General features: G+C 39.3%; 1 protein-coding gene across 2 annotated transcripts in view; it reads left to right on the top strand.

Annotated features, from left to right (window-relative positions):
• The window catches only part of ACSBG1 (acyl-CoA synthetase bubblegum family member 1), a 35,352-nt gene extending 15,990 nt beyond the window's left edge, over window positions 1-19,362 (top strand). Inside the window, exons 3-14 of one of the 2 annotated variants that reach the window (XM_054642005.2) lie at window positions 1,473-1,690; window positions 2,343-2,431; window positions 3,243-3,363; window positions 5,151-5,231; window positions 7,758-7,907; window positions 10,286-10,462; window positions 10,944-11,125; window positions 11,742-11,972; window positions 12,535-12,752; window positions 14,513-14,652; window positions 15,654-15,900; window positions 16,968-19,362. In XM_054642005.2, coding sequence (XP_054497980.2) covers window positions 1,473-1,690; window positions 2,343-2,431; window positions 3,243-3,363; window positions 5,151-5,231; window positions 7,758-7,907; window positions 10,286-10,462; window positions 10,944-11,125; window positions 11,742-11,972; window positions 12,535-12,752; window positions 14,513-14,652; window positions 15,654-15,900; window positions 16,968-17,044 — 1,931 coding nt within the window. In that variant the 3' untranslated portion in view covers window positions 17,045-19,362. Of the gene's footprint in view, window positions 1-1,472; window positions 1,691-2,342; window positions 2,432-3,242; window positions 3,364-5,150; window positions 5,232-7,757; window positions 7,908-10,285; window positions 10,463-10,943; window positions 11,126-11,738; window positions 11,973-12,534; window positions 12,753-14,512; window positions 14,653-15,653; window positions 15,901-16,967 lie in introns of both variants that reach the window. The other variant, XM_054642004.2, reaches the window with a different exon arrangement.
• The last annotated feature ends 52 nt before the right edge of the window (window positions 19,363-19,414 follow it).

The raw sequence follows: 19,414 nt of genomic DNA, 5'->3' as shown, positions 1-19,414 counted from the left end.
CACCTTCTGTTTGTCAAGAGAACAATGCAAATCTGCCAGCCAGGAGCAGGAATGGAATGAAATGTTTGTGAGCTTGCAGTAGTTTGCTCTTGGTGCAGGCTGCAAGTGTGTTCTAAAGCACTGGTGTGGATCCAGCTGTGGCTGATGTGTTTCTGTATTGCCACAAGTGCTCAGAGAGGCAGTTCCCGGACCTCTGAAGCAACTAGAATAGCATTGGAGAGGGGTGTGATGCATGTTGTACTTTTGAACACTCCAAAACTGCTCTTTTTCAGCCACTGAGGTAGCAGGAAACAGCACAGATACTAACTGAGCTTGCTTTACAGTTTTTGCTTTCCATAGCTGTAGTAAAATACAATCATGCTTATTAACTTGTATTAGGAATTACAAAAAATACTGTTTTCTGTTACTCTTAATTCTTACAAACCCAAGCACTTTGGTCTGAAAATTTTTCACCAGCTCATTGTAGAATATATCCATTTTTATGCCTATGCTAAAAATACTGCTTCATTTATGAAAGTACATCTAAGAAAAAAATTCTTAAAAATGTTCTTGTACTGTTTTGTTCATAAGTATGGGAACTGTTTGATGGGGGAGTCATGGGAGGGTTTGTGCTTTCCTTGTGAGAATTCACCTGAATTTTGCCAACTTATAACCCCTAGATCCTCTAAGGAGTGTATTCACACTCAGCCTCTTGCAGGATTTGCAAGAGCCAAGGACAGTCTTTGAGGCAGACATTTCTTGTGAGTGCCAGGGACTGTCCCAGTCCTTGGCACCAGTGGCGAGAGCCAAGTGACATTTGTTGGTGCTCTGCATCTTTGTCCTGTCAAAAAGGGCAGAAAAAAATAACAGGGAGAAAAAAGTGGATGGTATAAAGACAGAGTGAGGAAGACAAGAACAGAAGATGAAAAATGGAACCATGGAACCAGGGCAAGACAGGAGTGAGTGGAATGGACACATTAGAACATGGGACAGATGACCAAGGGAGAAACTGTGGGAAGTAGTGAGGAACAGGGAGAGGATGAGGGAGAATAGCTGGAGGGGCAGGAGGAGGGAAGAGGTGTCACATGCACAAGGAGCTCGGGTACTGAACCGGGCCGGAGGTTTCGTATCTTGGATCTCTTCAGCCTTCAGATTCACCAGCTGCTCCATTGGCACAAGGGGGAGTGCAGAGCTGAGCACAGGCAAACAGATTCAGCTGGAACTGGGGGTGTGCCTGCAACACACATCATCAACATAATTCTGTATGGCACTTTCAGTCAAGATGCAGAATCAAGTACAAGAAATAAAGATTTCTCTTTCTACATGGTATATTTGATAATAAGAAAATTGGAAAACCCTTCTCTCAAGAGCTGGGGGGTGCCAGAGTTGTGCTTAGTCCTGGAGTCTTTATTCAATCCTCTTGTCTTCTGGTACACAGTCACATGGTATTTTTCAATTGCAGATTACCTTGACAATGGTGCTTTACCTTCCAGAATCTCTGTGGACTTCTTTTGCTGATGGCAGAGTCAGACTGAGAATAGATAACTCATGCCCACAGACTCCCATAACAGTTCATCAGATGTTCAGGGAAAGCCTGGAAAAATATGGATCCCTTAATGCTTTGGCCAGCAAAAAGAATGGAAAATGGGAGAAAATAACTTTTTCAGAATATTACTGCCTCTCTAGGAAAGCGGCCAAGAGCTTCTTGAAGGTAGGTGCAGGAAACAAAACCAATGCCTTTGATCCTTTTGTGTCCTTTAAAAACCTAAAAAACAAATTAATAAAAAAAGCCCAACCCTAAACTCCACAATATATAAGAAGGTTTTTGTATTACTTGAAGATCAGTATTCAATATTCTTTATTGAAATGATAATGATGAAAATGACTTTTGGTCAGAGGTAACACTGCTGTCAGGGAGCCTTGACTGCCAGTGAGGAGGTGCTGTGTTGCACTGTGTCTCTGGGACTTGGGTGCAGAGCTCAGAAGAGCTCAGTGGCCTTAAGATTAAAAAAAAAAAAATAGGGGAAGACTACTATCATGAATTTGGTGAGATAAAGACAATCTTGAAAACATTCTAAATATAGGGTAATATTAGTATTCATTATGCTCTTGTTCATATTGAAATAGTCTGGGTCTTGCGACTTTCTGGGCAGCAGAGTTCAAGCAGACAGGAGAAGGTAGTGGAAAATTCACATCCTTTTAATTGCTTATAAATACCAGGTTTGCTATGGATACCAAAACATGCTTTCACATGCCTTGTCAGTACTGTGATAATAAATCAAAAGTTTTCATGGTTTATATTTGTGTGTATGTTTCTCTCCAGTGGGCCTATATTATATAATCTTCTGTATATTATTTTTAAGCTTGGTCTTGAACGATTCCATAGCGTAGGAATCCTTGGATTCAATTCTCCAGAATGGTTCATCTCAGCTGTTGGAGCTGTTTTTGCTGGGTAAGATTTTTTGGGGGGGAGTTAATTTTTGAGGGGGATTTGGGGATTTCTGTTTTGCTAGGTCTGGGAATGTATCAAGTCAGTATTTTGTATCATATCTTGGAAGTTGTGTTGCTACTGATGGACACTTTCAGCAACCTGCTGGAGTCTTGCATCCCAAATAGTTCAGACATCATAAATGGATCCTGTTTACCACAGGCTTAAGCATGACAGTCACACAGAAGCTGTTGTACAGGATTTATCAATGTGGGATGTGGGAAATAGATGAGAATCCCAGTTTTATATTAATGATAATAATACAATATTAATGATATCTACGGTAAGATATATTCAAACAGATGAAGTAACATATGAATATTAACTACCCTGATTTCTTCTGCCCTGATACCTGTTAATTTGGGTTTTACTTCTTAAGCTGTTCTGTACCAATGGAATCCAAATTGGTATCTGTGTACAGCTGGAACAAAAAAAGGACATAAGTGAGGATTTTTTTACCACTTCCTGAGCTAACTCCTGTGTAACCTTAAGTGAGTTAAAACACTGAGTCCCAGCATCTTCTACTGGATAGTTTAGAGATTACTTTTTGCAATGAGCATAAATCAGAGATTCATGTATATCTGAATATTTGAAACAAACATTAGAGCTGTCCTGCTGTTTGCTTCCACATCTTCATACTCCTTCAGGTTTCATCTGATCTTTGATTATTATTCTCTTTTGATACTATGTGCATGTGTATATATATAAGTGTATGTTCTTATACATACATACATACATATTTTTATATATCTATATATATAAATTTTTGATGCAGAGGAATTGTCACAGGGATATATACAACCAATTCTCCAGAGGCCTGTCACTACATTGCCCATGACAGCAAGACTGATATCATGGTTGTGGAAAATCAGAAACAGCTGGACAAGATAATGCAGGTAACAAGGTGGCTGAATGATTACTGAAAAGCCACAATTTTTCATTTCTCAATGCTGTGTTGGTACCAAATACCATGTACACTCTGTGTATCATGAAACCTTTCTTTGTGAAGTGTGTGTTGTTACTCAGAGATCTGGTATCTGGTGTCAGAGCTCATGGGTGGCTCTGACCCTCTGCAGTGTCTGTGGCTCCAGAGAACTCACTGGATGGTTCCCTGCAGGTTTACCTGAAAAAACCCACATTTTGATCCCATACTTTTACTGTCACCACCTGATTCTGTTTGGAAAAACACCATCCACTTGAATGGAAGAGATTATGCTGATGTGGGTTTGTAAAGGTCTGTCATTTAAATATTAAGGATGTCAGTGTTCAGAATTTTCTCTTTCCAAGGTATCATCTTTTCCTGCTTGTAATATCAACCATAGGCTCTTGAGTTTACTGCACTTTGGCTAACATGAGACAGAGCTTAGTGAGCCAGCAGGATCTTCCTTAAGTGAACAGTCTCAATTTTGACAGAACTCTTGGGCAGCTGGGCCTGCCTTTCAGCAACCTTGCCAGATGGAAAGACCAATGTGATGGCAAGGTGACTTGGGAGAGGAGCACAGGCAGCTCTTGAGAAGGGCTTGTCTGTCTGTCAGATGTTGAGGGAAGCCTGTGGATTCATCAAACTTGCACCAAATGGCACTGTTAGCTGAAGCAGGAGGGCCCTCCATGATGGAGCTTTCTGCCAAGACCACATAGCTGCAAGAGAGAAAATATGCAGGTTTTTTTCAAATGTATTTAATATAAATTGTTCATTAATTACTTTGTATTTTGTAGTTGTGTTATATATGCAATATGGAGGAAGAGAGATTTGTGTAAGTATTCTATAAAAATACACAGTCAGATAAGCTTCTTGCAGTGTCATTGACACAATACCAGACTATGCTGTTGTGAACATGGGGAGAAGAATCCAAGTGGAACTCAAGGGGTTTGGTTCATACACATTATGTAGAAAAGGAGAGCTCTGGCCAGCACTGCTTTATCCAGCAGAAGGTTTTTTTGAAACTTTTTTTCTGGAACCCAAGACTGAAATAATAACATCTCAATTGCTATCCTTCTAATAATATGTACATACTGGCTACCATCAAGCCACTGCTTTTGTATTGTCAAAATTCAGTTCAAAATGTGATTAATTGAAAGGTGTCTGTGAGGCATGGGGTCTCACAGAATTCAGTGAAATCAATGCTTCCTATAGGCCATGCAAAGCACACAAAGAGCTGCTGAAAGCAGCAGCCACTGCTGTCTGCATGTAAGCCTGCAGCTTTAGATTTTTATTTATCCTTACAATGTGCATACAGCTTCCTTTGATTTTTTTTCCTTAAGGAAGTAGAACTTTTTTTAGCACTTGAACATCATTTTTTGCTGTGGGACTTTATAGGTAATCACAGGCCTGGGTCAGCTTCTAGCTTGGCCTGCACTGTTCCTTTGTGTGCCCTTTTGTGCATTATGAGAAAGGATGCTGAGGAGCCATTTCTGGTCTATTTTTCATTTTTTAAACCTTTTGACTGAAACTAGATTTCCTGGAGCAGACTGTGTAGTCTGTGTGGACTCTGTAGTTCCCTTCCCTCCCCCCTGCCTCTAGTTGAGCTGTTTGGTGATGAGTTTAGGGGAGATTATTTAGAGGTGAAGGGAAATGGGAGGTTTTTGTGCCTGTCAACCCATTACAGTTTTGGCAGCATTAGAGTGGATAAAAGGCCACACAAGATATGAGTAATAAATAACTTTGTTTCAAAAAATGCAACAGATCTGGAATCGGTTGCCCCACTTGAAGGCCGTGGTGCTTTATAAGGACTCCATTGCAGAGAGACATCCAAATTTGTACACGGTGAGTGAATACTAGAACAGAGGCATAACCAAATAATGCATGGGGTCACCCCCATGTAGTACAGTAAATATGTGGGCTGTTATTTATTTGATACATTTTTACTGGGATTATCTGCCTTTAGAATGCATTGCTGTGTTCCAGCAAACACATTCAACAGCTTTATCAGCTTTTTCTGTTCAATTTACCTTTGATACTTCACATTTAAGAAAAGAGCTACCTTGCTTTACTGTCTGTCTCATGTCCTCCTAATTTTTAACTTTACTGGGTTATTTAAACACCTGTAGGTTTAAAGTGGGAATGTGTATTCTCAAATGGTTAAAAAAAAAAGTTGCTCCCTGGTGCCTGTGAATTTGGTAATTTTTTAAAAAATCCAGTATTTTAACTGGACTACAGATCAGATTTTAGGCTGAAAAACTTCAGCTGTTGAAAATACATATTGAAGAGAAATACAATATGTATTTCTCTTTTTTATAAGATACAATATGTATATATTTATATATTTATAATATATATATATTTATAAAATACAATATGTATTTCTCTTTTTTATATTATATAAAAATATAATGGACAGTGAGCAGCATAGAAACACTTTAAAATACTTGCAATTTTGATGATCAAACAAGAAAAAAGTCTTCTGTGCCTTTTTTGTCTTGCATATAACTTAATAATAAATCATTACTGTTCCAATACTATACATACTGATATAGAGCATGCCTTGCATCTTGTACAATAAAAATGTTAATACAAAGATGATCTTACTATTTAAAAAGACTTGGTGCTAGCATTTAATTCTTGAACAACTTGCACTTACTGAAATCTAAATGTGTAAGAATTGCCGTATTTTTAAACACTGGTTCAGTGTTCAGGTGTCATGTTGGACATTTTCTCAGACGAGCAGGGTAGCTGTCTGACAGGTGCCATAGTTTATGTCATCTAAAGGAAAAATGAGAGCTCAGCTACCAGAGGCAGAGATGATTGTTGCTGAAGTGTGATGCAGAGCAAACCCCCGCCCACGCGGTGTTTGGTGAGAGGGATTTGTGCCGTGCGATGAGTGGCGGCAGGGGCAGGGCTGGCTGAGCAGTGCGTGTTTCCAGAAGGCAAATGCAGAGTCAGGAGTGTGGTGTGACTGTTTCTGTACCTTCCACACATGCTGGAATGCCAACACCATCTGTTGCAGGTGCTGCTCAGTAAACAAAGCCTGTGCAACAGATTCTCAGTGATCGGTGCATTCCACTGTGAGAATACAGTATGGTCAGGAGAGCAGGAACAACTGCTCAGTGACATACAAACAATTACGTCCTTCACACCACCAGGCTTTCCAGGAGCTTGTGAAATTGATGCAGCCACATTCTGTGGGGAAGCAATAGAATGTGACAAATCCCTGACTTGCTACAGAGCTGTGCAGTGCCTCTCTTTTCAGAGATGTGGTTTGTTGGAAGAAAGTATAAAACTGATGAATAATCCTTGGGACAGCCTTGCCACCCAAGAAAAGGCGATTAAGGTGCCACAGACGCTGACTATGGTAATCTTAGTAGCCCAGGGCAATGCCAGATGTCTGAAAGAAGAAATTAACTACCCTCAAGCAGAGGCTCTCCTTTTTTACCTCTGTTTTCTCATCATCCCCATTACTGCTTTGTGGTCCTAGATATAGCTCCAAGAAATTGCTGAAAAATGAAGGTACTGCACCTTGCATTTAAATATTGCACTTCTGTAGCACAGTATGAATCACAGGATTGCAATGGGAAACTGACCATTTGGTTATCAATTTTCTTTAAAAATTCTGTGATATTCTAGTTTCCAATTAGCATTGCAATCAATGCTACACTTAAGAGCATATTGGGGTGTGCAACAGAAGTATTGGGGAGCAACCCATATAATACAGAGGAGCAGGTTCAGGATTCCTCTAGGCCAATTTGTGTGGCACAAAAGTCCAGTGTCATAAAAGTTTTATCTCACTCTAGAATGAGTGAGATTTGAATGGAAGTTGTGACAAGCATCATCATATTTTTTCCTATAAAAGAGCACATAATTTGGGCAAACATTGACACATCTAGATAATGATGCTTTTCAAAGAAGCTTTCATTCAATTGCTTTATAGTTATATTTATATAGTGTACAATGAATGATAGATGGGCTGTCACAAGTGTACTTTTAAAAGTGATGCATCCAGATTCCTTTAAATAATACTCAAAATCATTCTTACAGTGTGAGAATGTAATAGAGTTTTAGCCTCTGTGACTTATTCATAGTACCCACGTTGGAGGAGGAACAGTATTACTATTCCTTCTTAGACATTAAAAAGATTCATGACAGCACAATTTTAGATAGTCTGTTTGCAATTCACACATTAAGCTCTAAGATAGACTCACCATATTTCTTCCATAGCCAAGGTCTGGGGAAACTTGCCTTGGACATGTGTTCAGCACTGAGATGTTCTAACATTTTTGAGACAGTAAAGATGCAGTACCGTGTCAATTTGTAGGAAGTCATTTGGTATGCTGTATTTTCTGTTCCATGTTCTAGATGGAAGAGTTTCTGGAGCTGGGAGGTGATGTCTCTGACAGTACTTTGGATGACATTATTAACTCCCAAAAGCCAAATCAGTGCTGTGTTCTGATCTACACCTCCGGAACAACTGGGAAGCCAAAAGGAGCCATGCTGAGTCATGACAACGTAGGTACTTTAGGCTCCTGTAGCAGAGGAACAGCAAAGTGTGGGGATATTTATTCCTGTGGTTTGAGATGGCTGGTACATCCTAGAGCCCTGAAATGCTTTTGCTTTTACAGCATGGATAGGGTACTGCAAAGCAAAGGGCAGTCAGCTGTTTCTGGTAAAGTACAAACAAGGTAAAGAATGAAACTCCATTCAAACAGCCCTTCACAAAGTGAACAGTTCTTTATGAATATGAAATTTTTATTTACGGTATTTCTTGTGAGATCTAATGCATAAATTCATAAATATAGTTCACAGATTGCCATAAAGTCTCTCGAGTGAATGTCATAGGTCACTGTGAAATGAGCAAATCATACACATCAGCCAGCTACTATCAAAACAGCCTGATGGACTGCTTTTGCAGATTTTATTAAAATTGGAGGTGGATGTGTGGATTTTTTACTTTGGTGCTTTTTGTTCCTGGACTTGTGTGCAGGTTTCTGTGTCTGCCACTGGAGGATAATACAGCTCCAGTGCTCAGTGCTGGTGCTGACAGTAACCCTGCCTGTGTTGTTGCAAACAGAAAATTTCCAGTTATAGACAGAAGCAAAGTTGTTTGCTAAAAGGACTTTCCACAGAGGTTTGCTTGGAAAGATATGTGTTTGGTGTCTGAGCAGGAGTGGAAGGTGGCAGGAAACCTTTCTGAATACATAGAGAATCTGTGCAAACGGATGGTCTAAGTCAAGACCTCACCCCTTAAAGCAGAAATTATTGCAGACATGCACAATGTGGAAACAGCAATTCACCCAGATGTAGGGAATTAGTGCACTAGTACCTGGAAGCAGAACATAATGAACTTGGGAGACAAAAAGACTGATTTGATGTTACAAATCTATGCTCTTTTATATCAAAGGAGTCTGGTGTCATTTCCATGCCAGCTGCCAAACTATTCTTGGCTGCTGATCACAAACAGGCTATTTTTATGTTGACAAACAGTGGAAAGCATGCCATGCCTGTAGCTTTGCTGCTGCCTTCTTTAGTCAAAGATGTTTGCCACTGTTCATGTGCAAAAGCAGTGCTGAATCAGTCCTGCATGACCCTCCCAGATCTGCTGTGAGTGTGCCTGTGTACTGTGAAGCTTGAAGTAGAAGCAATGAATACAGACACATCTTAAAGCCATCCTGTTCTTCCTACTGTGTGAGTCTCCCTTAGCTGCTTGTCCAGTGCTGCCACCTAAACTTGGATGGCCTGGCCTGGACTGGCAGCACACTGCTCCTTAAAACCCTCTCTTGAAAATCTCTGTTTCCTTAGGCCAAGCCTACACTTGCACCTTCTAATTTTTTACAAAGGAATGTGCTGTGATAACAGGAATACATGTTGTTTATGTCTGTACTCTGCCATCTTGAATACTCTCATTTCTGTATCCTGCACTACCCAGTTTAGATTACAGACTTGTCTGAGAAAGAGCTGTTTCTTTTTGTTGCTTGGCATTTTCTCGTTTGCTTTTTTGGTTTTTTTGGGAGGTGTTGTTTGTTTTGGTTGTTATTTTTGTGCACATATATCTTCTCCATTGTCTCTCACGCCATCACGTATATTTATGTGTCTTCCATATGCTGTGTTCTGATGATGAAGAATGCATATGCATATTTAGCATCCTTGAACTGCATCTTCTGAGATAAAATGGGAAATAGGAAGAAGGAGGGGGAAACATCATCCAGGTTCACTAAGTCAAGCAACACAACTTCAAAACTATTCATGTATGTGCTGCCTCTCATGAGAGGGTGGCTGTGTATGTGTCACTTGGGAACCACTGCAGTGAATATCCCAGAGGCTTCCAGAGGAATAGAGTACAGCTGCTTTCTTCCTCCTGAGTGCTTAGCCAGGGGATGATCAGTACCAGGCAATGAGCTTGTGGCTGATTCTAAATTGTTCTTTGAGCTCACTGATCACTGAGTATTTATTGTTCCTTTTCTAACTTGCAGATACAGCACTGGTGGAAGGTGCCAGTTTAATAGAAAGCCTGCAAAGATGGAGAGGTGGAAAGGAAGGGACAGATCAATTTGTTTGTCATCCATCCAGCCCATGGCTGCCTGGCTGAGTGTGTCACTAGGGCATGGGCAGCTGCTAGCGTTCACAGCCCAGTCAGGCAGTACAAATGCTGTATTTACTTATGTTATCTGCTCTTCTGTATTGCTGCAAAGGTAATCTGGCTTTTGGCAGTGTCCCCAGGGAACTGACAGACTGGTGTGTGGTCAATACTGCAATGTCTGTCTGTGAGCACAGATTTTTCACAGTTTCATTAGCATAGCAAGAGGATAACAAGTTAAGAGGAAGAAAGGAGAATAACCCAAACCAAAATCCCAACCATACCTAATGTGTTGTATCATTTATTTAAACAGATAACTTGGACATCAGCCCACTGCAGCAAAGCAGGAGGTATGCAACCTGCAGAGGTCCAGCAGGAGTCCATAGTCAGTTATCTCCCACTCAGCCACATAGCTGCACAGATCTATGACCTGTGGACTGGAATCAAATGGGGAGAGCAAGTTTACTTTGCTGAGCCAGATGCTCTAAAGGTACCTTGTCTTACATTACATCTAATTAAGATTGCACTTCATTCTCTTAAAAAACATCCCCAGGAGAGAATATGATATTTGAAAAGTTGTAGAGGATGAAGATTGAGAGTCCATTGTTGTAAAAGTTATGGAAAAATAAAGCTCATTGTATTTGTGCCCTGGTGCTCTAGATTCTAATTAAAATATATAATTCATATTCATAAGGCTCTTTTAAGGCAAAAGAGGGATAAGCAGTTATTGGAGAAAAGGGATGCTGGAGGAACTAACCATGTGTGGTTTTCTCCTCGTGTATGTACCTCCCCTAGTGTGTCACTGACACATATTAGTGCCTATGGGTGACTGATGTGAGCTCAGCCAGCCCTTTTTTATCTTCTACATATTTAGTGATGTTCTACAAAATGAAACATTCAGCTTTTACTTCACCAAAACTCCTTCTCTCTGCTGTGTGCCTTTTGTTGAAATTATTTCATTATTATAACAGGGCAGCTTGATCAACACACTAAAAGAAGTGCAGCCAACATCTCACATGGGAGTTCCCCGAGTATGGGAGAAAATCATGGAGAAGTTAAAGGATGCTTCTGCTCAGTCAGGATTTATGAAGAAGAAAATGCTTTCCTGGGCTATGTCACTTAGCCTAGAGAGGAACCTGAACGGCTCAAACAGGTGTGTAGTACAATGAGTGAGATTTCCAGCAACCTGAAAGTAGCAATTTGCTTGTAATAAACCATGAAGCCTCAGTGAGACTCTTTGTATAAGTGGGTAAAATCTGGCTTGGCAACACAGCAAATAGGGTACAGGGGGGAGGGTGTACTTATCAATTGCTATTGATATGAATTGTTTTACAATGAAGTGGGGGAAATTTCTTATGCAGAATGGTATTCCAAAATATCATTCCATGATATTCCTTTGCTCGTCTTATAATTCAGTTTCTCAGATAGATCTTGCAAATTTCAGATTTCAGTGGTGTAGGTTCTCAGAGACACATCTAACTGATAAAAAATCAGGTATACAAGAGCTGTGTTGTATAAAATATATTTTTATAGATTCTTTGTATTTGTTGAATTCAGATACCTAAAGAGTTGGAGGTAGGAAAGATCCAAAGATAGGAGAAACACCAAATAAATGAAAGAAGGATGAATGTGTCACCTTACTTAGGTTCTAACTGCTGTCAACACCCAAAACCAAATGACAAATACAAGTCCAAACAAAATCTGTGCCTGATTGTGTTTTGAAAACTTCCTTGGTTGCTCTGACTTACTTGTGTATTTGTACTCAGCAGTGATCTAAAGCAGCTCTGGACAAGATTAGCAGACTACTTAGTGCTTGCAAAAATCCGTAGTGCACTGGGGCTCTCTTCCTGCCAGAAGCACTTTTCTGGTGCTGCTCCTCTCAATACAGAAACACTGTATTTCTTCTTGGGTCTGAACATCACCCTCTATGAGGCCTATGGGATGAGTGAGACCACAGGCCCACATTGCCTGTCTGGGCCTTACATTTACAGGCAGCACAGGTAATTTTGCTTTTGTTACTATTTTTAAAATATGATCTGTTTCATTTTATCTATGAAAAAAGGATTTATTAAACTCAGCAAAGATACTACAGCTTATTTTATTTTCCAAGTGCATTGCCACTCTGTTGTGACTTTGGGAGTCAGAATAATTTCCAGGTCAGAATTTGAGCAGGTTGACTCCACAGCACACTGTGCCAGGAGCAGTGAAACTGAGTTGCAGCATTATAGCCAAACACAGTGACTACATCTGACATAAACCCTAACCCTTGCCCCAAGGGAGGAATGCAAGACCTCAAAACCAAAAATGCTTTTATGCCTGCAGATACAGGGGGGGAAAGCAGCAAGCACAGGCCAAGACAGACTGCCAGAAAGTGCTCAGACACCCTGACAAATCTGCCCTAATGAAGGAGTATTCCCTGGCTGTTGGACAGCTACAGCATGGTGATGATTGCAGTCATGGATACTTTGACAGTTTCAGGGATTTGGCATGTTGGCCAGCTTACCAGTATTATGTTTGATGTTTCTGTGATACTTGTGGGGTTTTTCTGCTCTTCTCTGGTAGCTGTGGTAAACCAGCACCTGGATGCAGAGTGAAACTGGTGGACAAAGATACAGAAGGCAATGGAGAAATCTGTTTCTGGGGAAGGACTGTTTTCATGGGTTATTTAAATATGGAAGACAGAACAAAAGAAGCCTTTGATGAGGAGGGGTGGCTGCATTCTGGAGATTTAGGAAAGCTAGACAAGGATGGCTTTCTCTATGTCACTGGAAGAATTAAAGGTAATAGGCAAAACCTTGCTCTCTGTTTATGGTAAATGTTCAGCACTATTCAGTCATCTCTCAGTTGTCCATCTAATGAAGTGTCTTTCCTCTAATACCGGCAGCATTGCCCTAACAGGAAGGTAAAATAAACTTTGCTATGAGAAAACCACAGTGTGCTCTGTGTTCAGGGAAGGTATCCCTCTAGTCTGTAGTAGGTGGAGATAATTCAGTTCCTACAACCAGGCTTTCTATCTCCCACACCTTTACTCAGTATTAATTACAATTAGAAATATAAACTACAAACACAGGTTTAATGTGTCATGTTTGATTTGAATGATATCATTAAGATGTCCAGTCTCCCTCTGAATCTTGCCAGTGTCTTAATTGCACATTAGAATGTTTAGGGGGGAAGGAGAGGCACCCTCTGCTACAGAGAAATTGGTGCTGTAGGTCAGAGGTTGCTTCCTCTGGTGTCTTAGGTTAAGTGTTTGCAGAGACCAGAGCTGAAGCTGGAGAGCAGAAGGGAAGCTCCAGCTGAAGCAATGCACTGAGGTGTTACCACAGGACACTGGCTGGAGGCTCATGAGACTGAGACTAGTCACTGCTGACTTGGAGGCTTCCCTCATGGTATGTATTCACACAGTGGGATTGGTCACAGGCACGATGTAACTGAGGAGGATTTAAGAATTGAGTAAATATCATCTTAGAACTTCAGATGAATCACTAGGGAGATAACACAGATGAGTGAATCTGTCACAGGTGGCATCATGTCCTGCTGGGAATCAGGACTGAAGTTGGTAGTATTAATAGCCTGCACCAAATGCAGCTGTCTTGATTTTAACTTTTCTTGTCTGATTCATTTTCCTTTAGCACAGCAGTAACAACCCCTTGTCTCAATTCATAACATTTGTGTTTCTCTTCTATCTGGCTGGATTGCTTAACAGCAGTTACTGTAAATGACAGGATAGGTAGATAATGTGAGATAAAATAACCATATGTCCAGTTTCACTGAAATTTGAAGTCCAAGTAAGGACAATGAAAAACTAAGGGCCAGAGAGATTGGTAGAGGATCTGAGACAAAGACAAGACTATTACAAAAGGAGGGTGGAATGAAAGGAAAAGTTAGACTTATAAAAGCCTGTCTCTGTTATTTGTTGGAGCATGTTCTGAACTGCTGCAAAGACAATTATTTGAGCACAACTGGAAGTCACCAATATAACATAAACAAAGAATTGCAATTTACTTAGAGAATACTCAAGTTTGTAATAATTTCATGGAATATATATATTACACTTCAGAACAAATGTTGTTTTTATCAAGCCTTCCTCCAGTAGTAACTTATTTTTGTCTGACCTCTCTTGGTGGATTCGAGAATTGGTTTTAATCACGATAACAATGAACAATGAACTTGCTTTTTGGTGAGATAGCAATAATAGAATAGTGGTTGAATCCTATGCTAATTTGGAAGAGATGATCCCTCAAAGAAAAATTCCAGTTATGTAACAGTCCCTTGAGAATAAGCTGTTACTGGATAATGTAAAAAATATCTGGAGCAAATATACTGAGGGACAGCTGAGAACTTGAGCACACATTTGAAAAATAGTAGCATTTTTGTTTTGAAGATAATTAATAGGATTTGTGGTATTTGAAAAATATTATCTTGGAAAAAACACCTTGTATTTTTTATGTCAGAATAAGAAGAGCAGGTTGAGCCAGACATCAGCCTGATCTCTGGAATTTATTTGAATGCAACTAATAGCCTTTCTTTTTTTACCTAGATTTAATTATTACAGCTGGGGGTGAAAACGTGCCTCCAATTCCAATTGAAGATGCTGTTAAAAAAGAACTTCCAATTGTTAGTAATGCTATGGTGATTGGAGATAAGAAGAAGTTTTTGTCAATGTTCCTGACCCTAAAGGTAAACCAGTTTTAATACTGCCTTCAGTGAAGTTACACACCTGCATCTAACAAAAGAAGAATAATTTTGAACCATTTGTAAAAAGACCTAAAATTAGATAGGAAGATACTAGCAGTGGGAAAAAATATGTAGCAACTACAGACAAATCCTGCTGGCTCTAAACCTAGGGTTACCTGGTCTGCTAAACATCCACATATTTACTGCTGTTTCTCCTACATGTACAATAAGAGCTATTTTCTATTTAAATGCAAATTTTTATATAAGAAATGCTGGGAGGTTGAGAAGTCTTTGTTACAGAACACAACAATATCTTTTATGCTTACACATGAGCAAAACCAACAAATGTTTCTGTTATGGGCAAACTCAGAAACCTTCCAACAGAAACATTTCTCTGCAATTTGTTATTTTTATAACACAAGAATGATGACTGTGGAACAAAATAATTAATAGCCTTGTTGTGGTATAAGCTTCAATTGAGAAATCACTGTTCTCCTGAAACATTTGCAATTCAGTTCTGTGAACATACCTAGTGAATGCCACTTTAGGTGTTTTGAAGTTGTTTACCTCTATGACTGATACTCTCTATCTTCAGGTACAATAGAAATAGTAATTTAAGAAGTCTAGGGACAGTTCTATCTCAAGCTGTTTACATGACACCATAATAATTCCATTGAACATGAGCTAAATGTTTCCTTGTAACAATGGAGTCATTTGGAAAATATGGCAGAAATTCAAGGTCAGAGATGGACTCTGTGGCCTAATTCATTCACACGTTTTAAGTCTGTTCATGACATCTGCATATAAGCTGAAAATATTTACATTGGTAGCCAAGTGGAAAGTAAAGCCCTTCATGATCTGTAGGTGTTTCTGCTTTTTAAGGCTTACAGAATGTTTGTGTGTTTATCCTGAGCCTTCTTCCCAAGGGGGAGGGCCTGGTCAGAGAACCTGTTAATGCCTTTTAAGAGCGAATGTTTAATGATTCACTTCATTTGATATTTTAGAGTGTGCTGGACCCAGATACATCTGACCCTACTGACATTCTCACAGAGCAAGCCAGAGACTTCTGCCACAGGAGTGGTAGTAAAGCCACCAAAGTGTCCGAGATTGTGGCTACAAGAGACGAGGCGATCTACAGAGCCATCCAGGAGGGAATCGACAGAGTCAACAGCACTGCTACCAACAGGGTTCACTGCATTCAGAAATGGATCATCCTGCCAAGAGATTTTTCCATTTCTGGGGGAGAACTAGGTAAGACTTACTGTTTTATCTTGAGGTACACAAAGTTAAAAGGCTGCTAATCTAAGAATATTCAGTAGAGGAAGAAAAAGTGGTTATGTAGTGTGTGGTAACGAATACAAAAATTGGAGTTTTTGCTGTGCACACATTTATGAATCTGTGCTCATTTGCATGTAGAGCTCTTAAATGTCAGATTGTTTGGGGTAATTAAGCAATTTTGGTAAACTCCGTATGCATTAAAGTATTAATAACTTCCTGTAATAATACTGAAAGTGATGCCTGGAATGGCTACCTAGAACAGAGGCTAGACAGAGTTAAAAGAGAAAGGATAGGTTCTTATTGAAAGGCCTTCACAAGATGTATCTTGTGAATGCCTTTCAATAAAAGTGCAGGGGTGTCACAGAGACTACACCCAAGATGGGCAACCATCACATATTGTTTGGTCAGTTTGCATTTTGGAGGTTAATGTCCAGTTACAGCTTTGGGCAGTGGAGTCTCATTCCCCTAGTTTGCCTCCTGCCTCCCTACCACTTCACTGTAGTTTACATGTTTCAGGGCCTGTGAAAATAAGGTAGCCTTGGGTTTCAGGCCTAGAAAGAAACTGTTTTTTCTGAACTAAGTGGGAGAACAGTAGCTGATAGGCTGTGGAGTTTGAGAGCTATACACTAAAGCAGTCCTGATCTGGAAAACATAAAAGCTAAAACTTAAGGCATCAAAAGTTTCTCCTTAAAAGAAAACAAAAAAAAGCAGCAAGATAGTGAAAGCCTGATAATGAGCCCAAAGCACATTACCAGGCTCTTTGAATAAACTGGGAATCATTTAAAAGCTTCCAAAAACGTATTTTTAGCAAAAAACCAGTAGCCAGTTACCACTTTATCTGCAGCTCCCTTTGAAGTCCTCATGCTTACGTGGAGGCAACCTCATGTATCACACTTACTTCTCACTTTTAGCATTTATCTGTGCTGAGAGGGAGGTGTGTTCTTCCCAACAGGCTCTTCAATAAAAAACTCAGGCACCAAAGCTCAAACTGAGTAGGAATTTTTGTTCCTATTTCTGGAATTGATTCTCCCTCTTTTAAGGTCCCACAATGAAGCTGAAGCGACTCGCTGTGCTCGAGAAATACCGAAATGAAGTAGACTCCTTCTATAAAGAATAAAAAGTGTTTCCTCCAAGCATTAAGAAAGATCTGTGAACAAAAGGAAGTATTTTCTCATCAAAAGCATTAACAAAGATTTTTGCTTTAAGTTTGTAGTCTATTGAACCAAACCACTTGAAAGCTGCTGTCAATTTAATTGTTCCTGATACTCACCTGATCATTTGTCCTCTTTTTACAGAAGCATTTTTCTACAGTGTGTCCATTCTCTAATACTGCTTTTACTTTATGACCTTAATGACTAAAACATCTTTCTGTGTTATATAAAGCAGATATAACTAAATCCTCTAGATCGAAACATAACAAGTTTTTTATACAGTCTTCCATTTTTCTTTTTTTTTTCTTTTGTTCTACAGGATGTTTCCTGCAGCTCATGATATATTTAGCTAGATAGCAGTACTACCTAATGAAACTGTCATACCACTCCAGTGATAATTATTAAAAAAGTTTAAAAAATCAAAAGGGCTGGGATATTTTTTCCCTTCCCAGAGAACACTTTCTTGTTCACTAACACATTTCAGAACCTGAAGACATCTTGTTTCTGTAATGTCTAGAATTCACACTTCTGTGAACATAGCAGTTTGCTTCTTAAGTCCATGTTGGAATAAGCATTGTTATTTCTCATAAAAACAAATAATCAGAAGTAGGGGAATAGCTTCTTAAGACTGAAAGGCACAAAGGAATAACTACAGGAGCTCTCACATTAAAATGCTATTACAGAAACTTCTTTAAAATTGTTTACAGTGCTATTCTTTGAGCAGTGTTTGTTAAGTGTGTATCTGTATGTTCCAGTATTCACATTGCACTAATTCTGACAAATGTGGGCTACATTTCTTCTTACCCATATGCAAAATAAATCATATTATGAGAAGGAAATGCTTGGCATGAAGTTGTCTAAAGGGTGTGCTGTAAGTGATCTCTGGCAGACAGCTCTAGTAGCTCACACAGGCAAGGCAGGCCACAGCCCGTTACTGAGACAAAGAAATGATGCAGAACAGGATAAGGTTTCCATAAAAGTTCCATTACCAATCTCACACATCTTACAGACCTAAGATTTGTTGCAAGTACCAATAATCAGCTCAATATATAAGACAAAACAGCAGCCTAGGATTATAAAAACAAAACGAGCAATAGGACTTTGAAAAGTTTATTCTTCCCCATTTTGTGCGCAATGGTAATTCAGAATTTCTTTAACAATATTAATCTGAAGGAAACAAGGAAGCAGCAGCTGGGAAAACACAGAAAGAAATGTTGCCCTATTCACAAAAAGCTGAGTGTGGGAGGAATAAATCTCCTCCAGCATGTTGTCAGACTGTATAAAAAAGCTGGGATGCTTACTTTAGAGAGTGACACAAGAAGTTGTTACTCCAAAGTTGTTTTACTTCTGAAACAACCAGCCCTAAACAGTCGTACTAGATATTACTCCACTTAGTTGCTTTCTATTAATAAAATGAAGCTGTAAGAAGCCTGCTTCTGGCAGGAGGGATAATCCTGTGCTATACTAACAAGTATGAAAATACATATTTACTTGTCAGGTGCAAGAATGGCAGCAATACCTTGATAGTTACAGATCAGAATGACTCGAGGGACAATCTGCATCTGATGGGGAGGCAAAGGGAGGGCAACGAGTTGCTTTTGCACCCATTAAGCTTAGTAAGCAAGGAAAAAATAGATTCAGATCCCCTTGAATAGGGATGAAATGTATTTCTGGAACATAGGCACCAGAGCCAAACCGCTGATCTGTCTTAATCCATTTAGGACTTGTCTCTTACATTCAGTTTCTAGAATAAAATTACTAGTCAATACAGCACGACACACTGAGCAGACTGTGCAGAAACTACAACACAAAAAGCATTCCAGCCGAAGTCATGAAATATTTAGTGTAAATTTGTAAAGTTAATACTTTCCTCTCACGATATATGGTGGAAGTAATTTTGTGTTGTTTGTCCTCATTAGAACTCTATTGTAAAGTGTGTTTCAGAGAGGAAAACTTGTAAGAATTATTTTGGTATATAGATTTGAAAAATAACTTCAGCATTAATTTTCACCCCTTGTTAATGGTTGTAAGTTTGTTTAAATACAGAAATAGATTAAATCTCTAGAATTTAGTATTTCTTAATTCATGCCTTTTGTGGGCAGGGCTGTATTTCATGAATCACCAGAGTATTAAAGTGGTTTTCTTGTTGCTTCTAACACAAAATTGCTATTTTAAGTTATTTCATACCCGTTTCTGTGCATGAAGATCATCTTGTGCTACTCTTAGGCTGAAAACCTATCTTTTTAATTTCAACAAGATCAATAAAGTAGGTTTTAAACATTAAGGTGCATTTATATTTCACTAATCCGTTACTGGTTTGTTTGCCTAATTTTTCT

This window comes from Agelaius phoeniceus, chromosome 13 (genome assembly GCF_051311805.1).
Source record: "Agelaius phoeniceus isolate bAgePho1 chromosome 13, bAgePho1.hap1, whole genome shotgun sequence".
NCBI classification, from domain to species: Eukaryota; Metazoa; Chordata; class Aves; order Passeriformes; family Icteridae; genus Agelaius; species Agelaius phoeniceus.
Note: the sequence above shows the minus strand (reverse complement) of the source record. Positions and strands in the feature narration are given on the sequence as shown.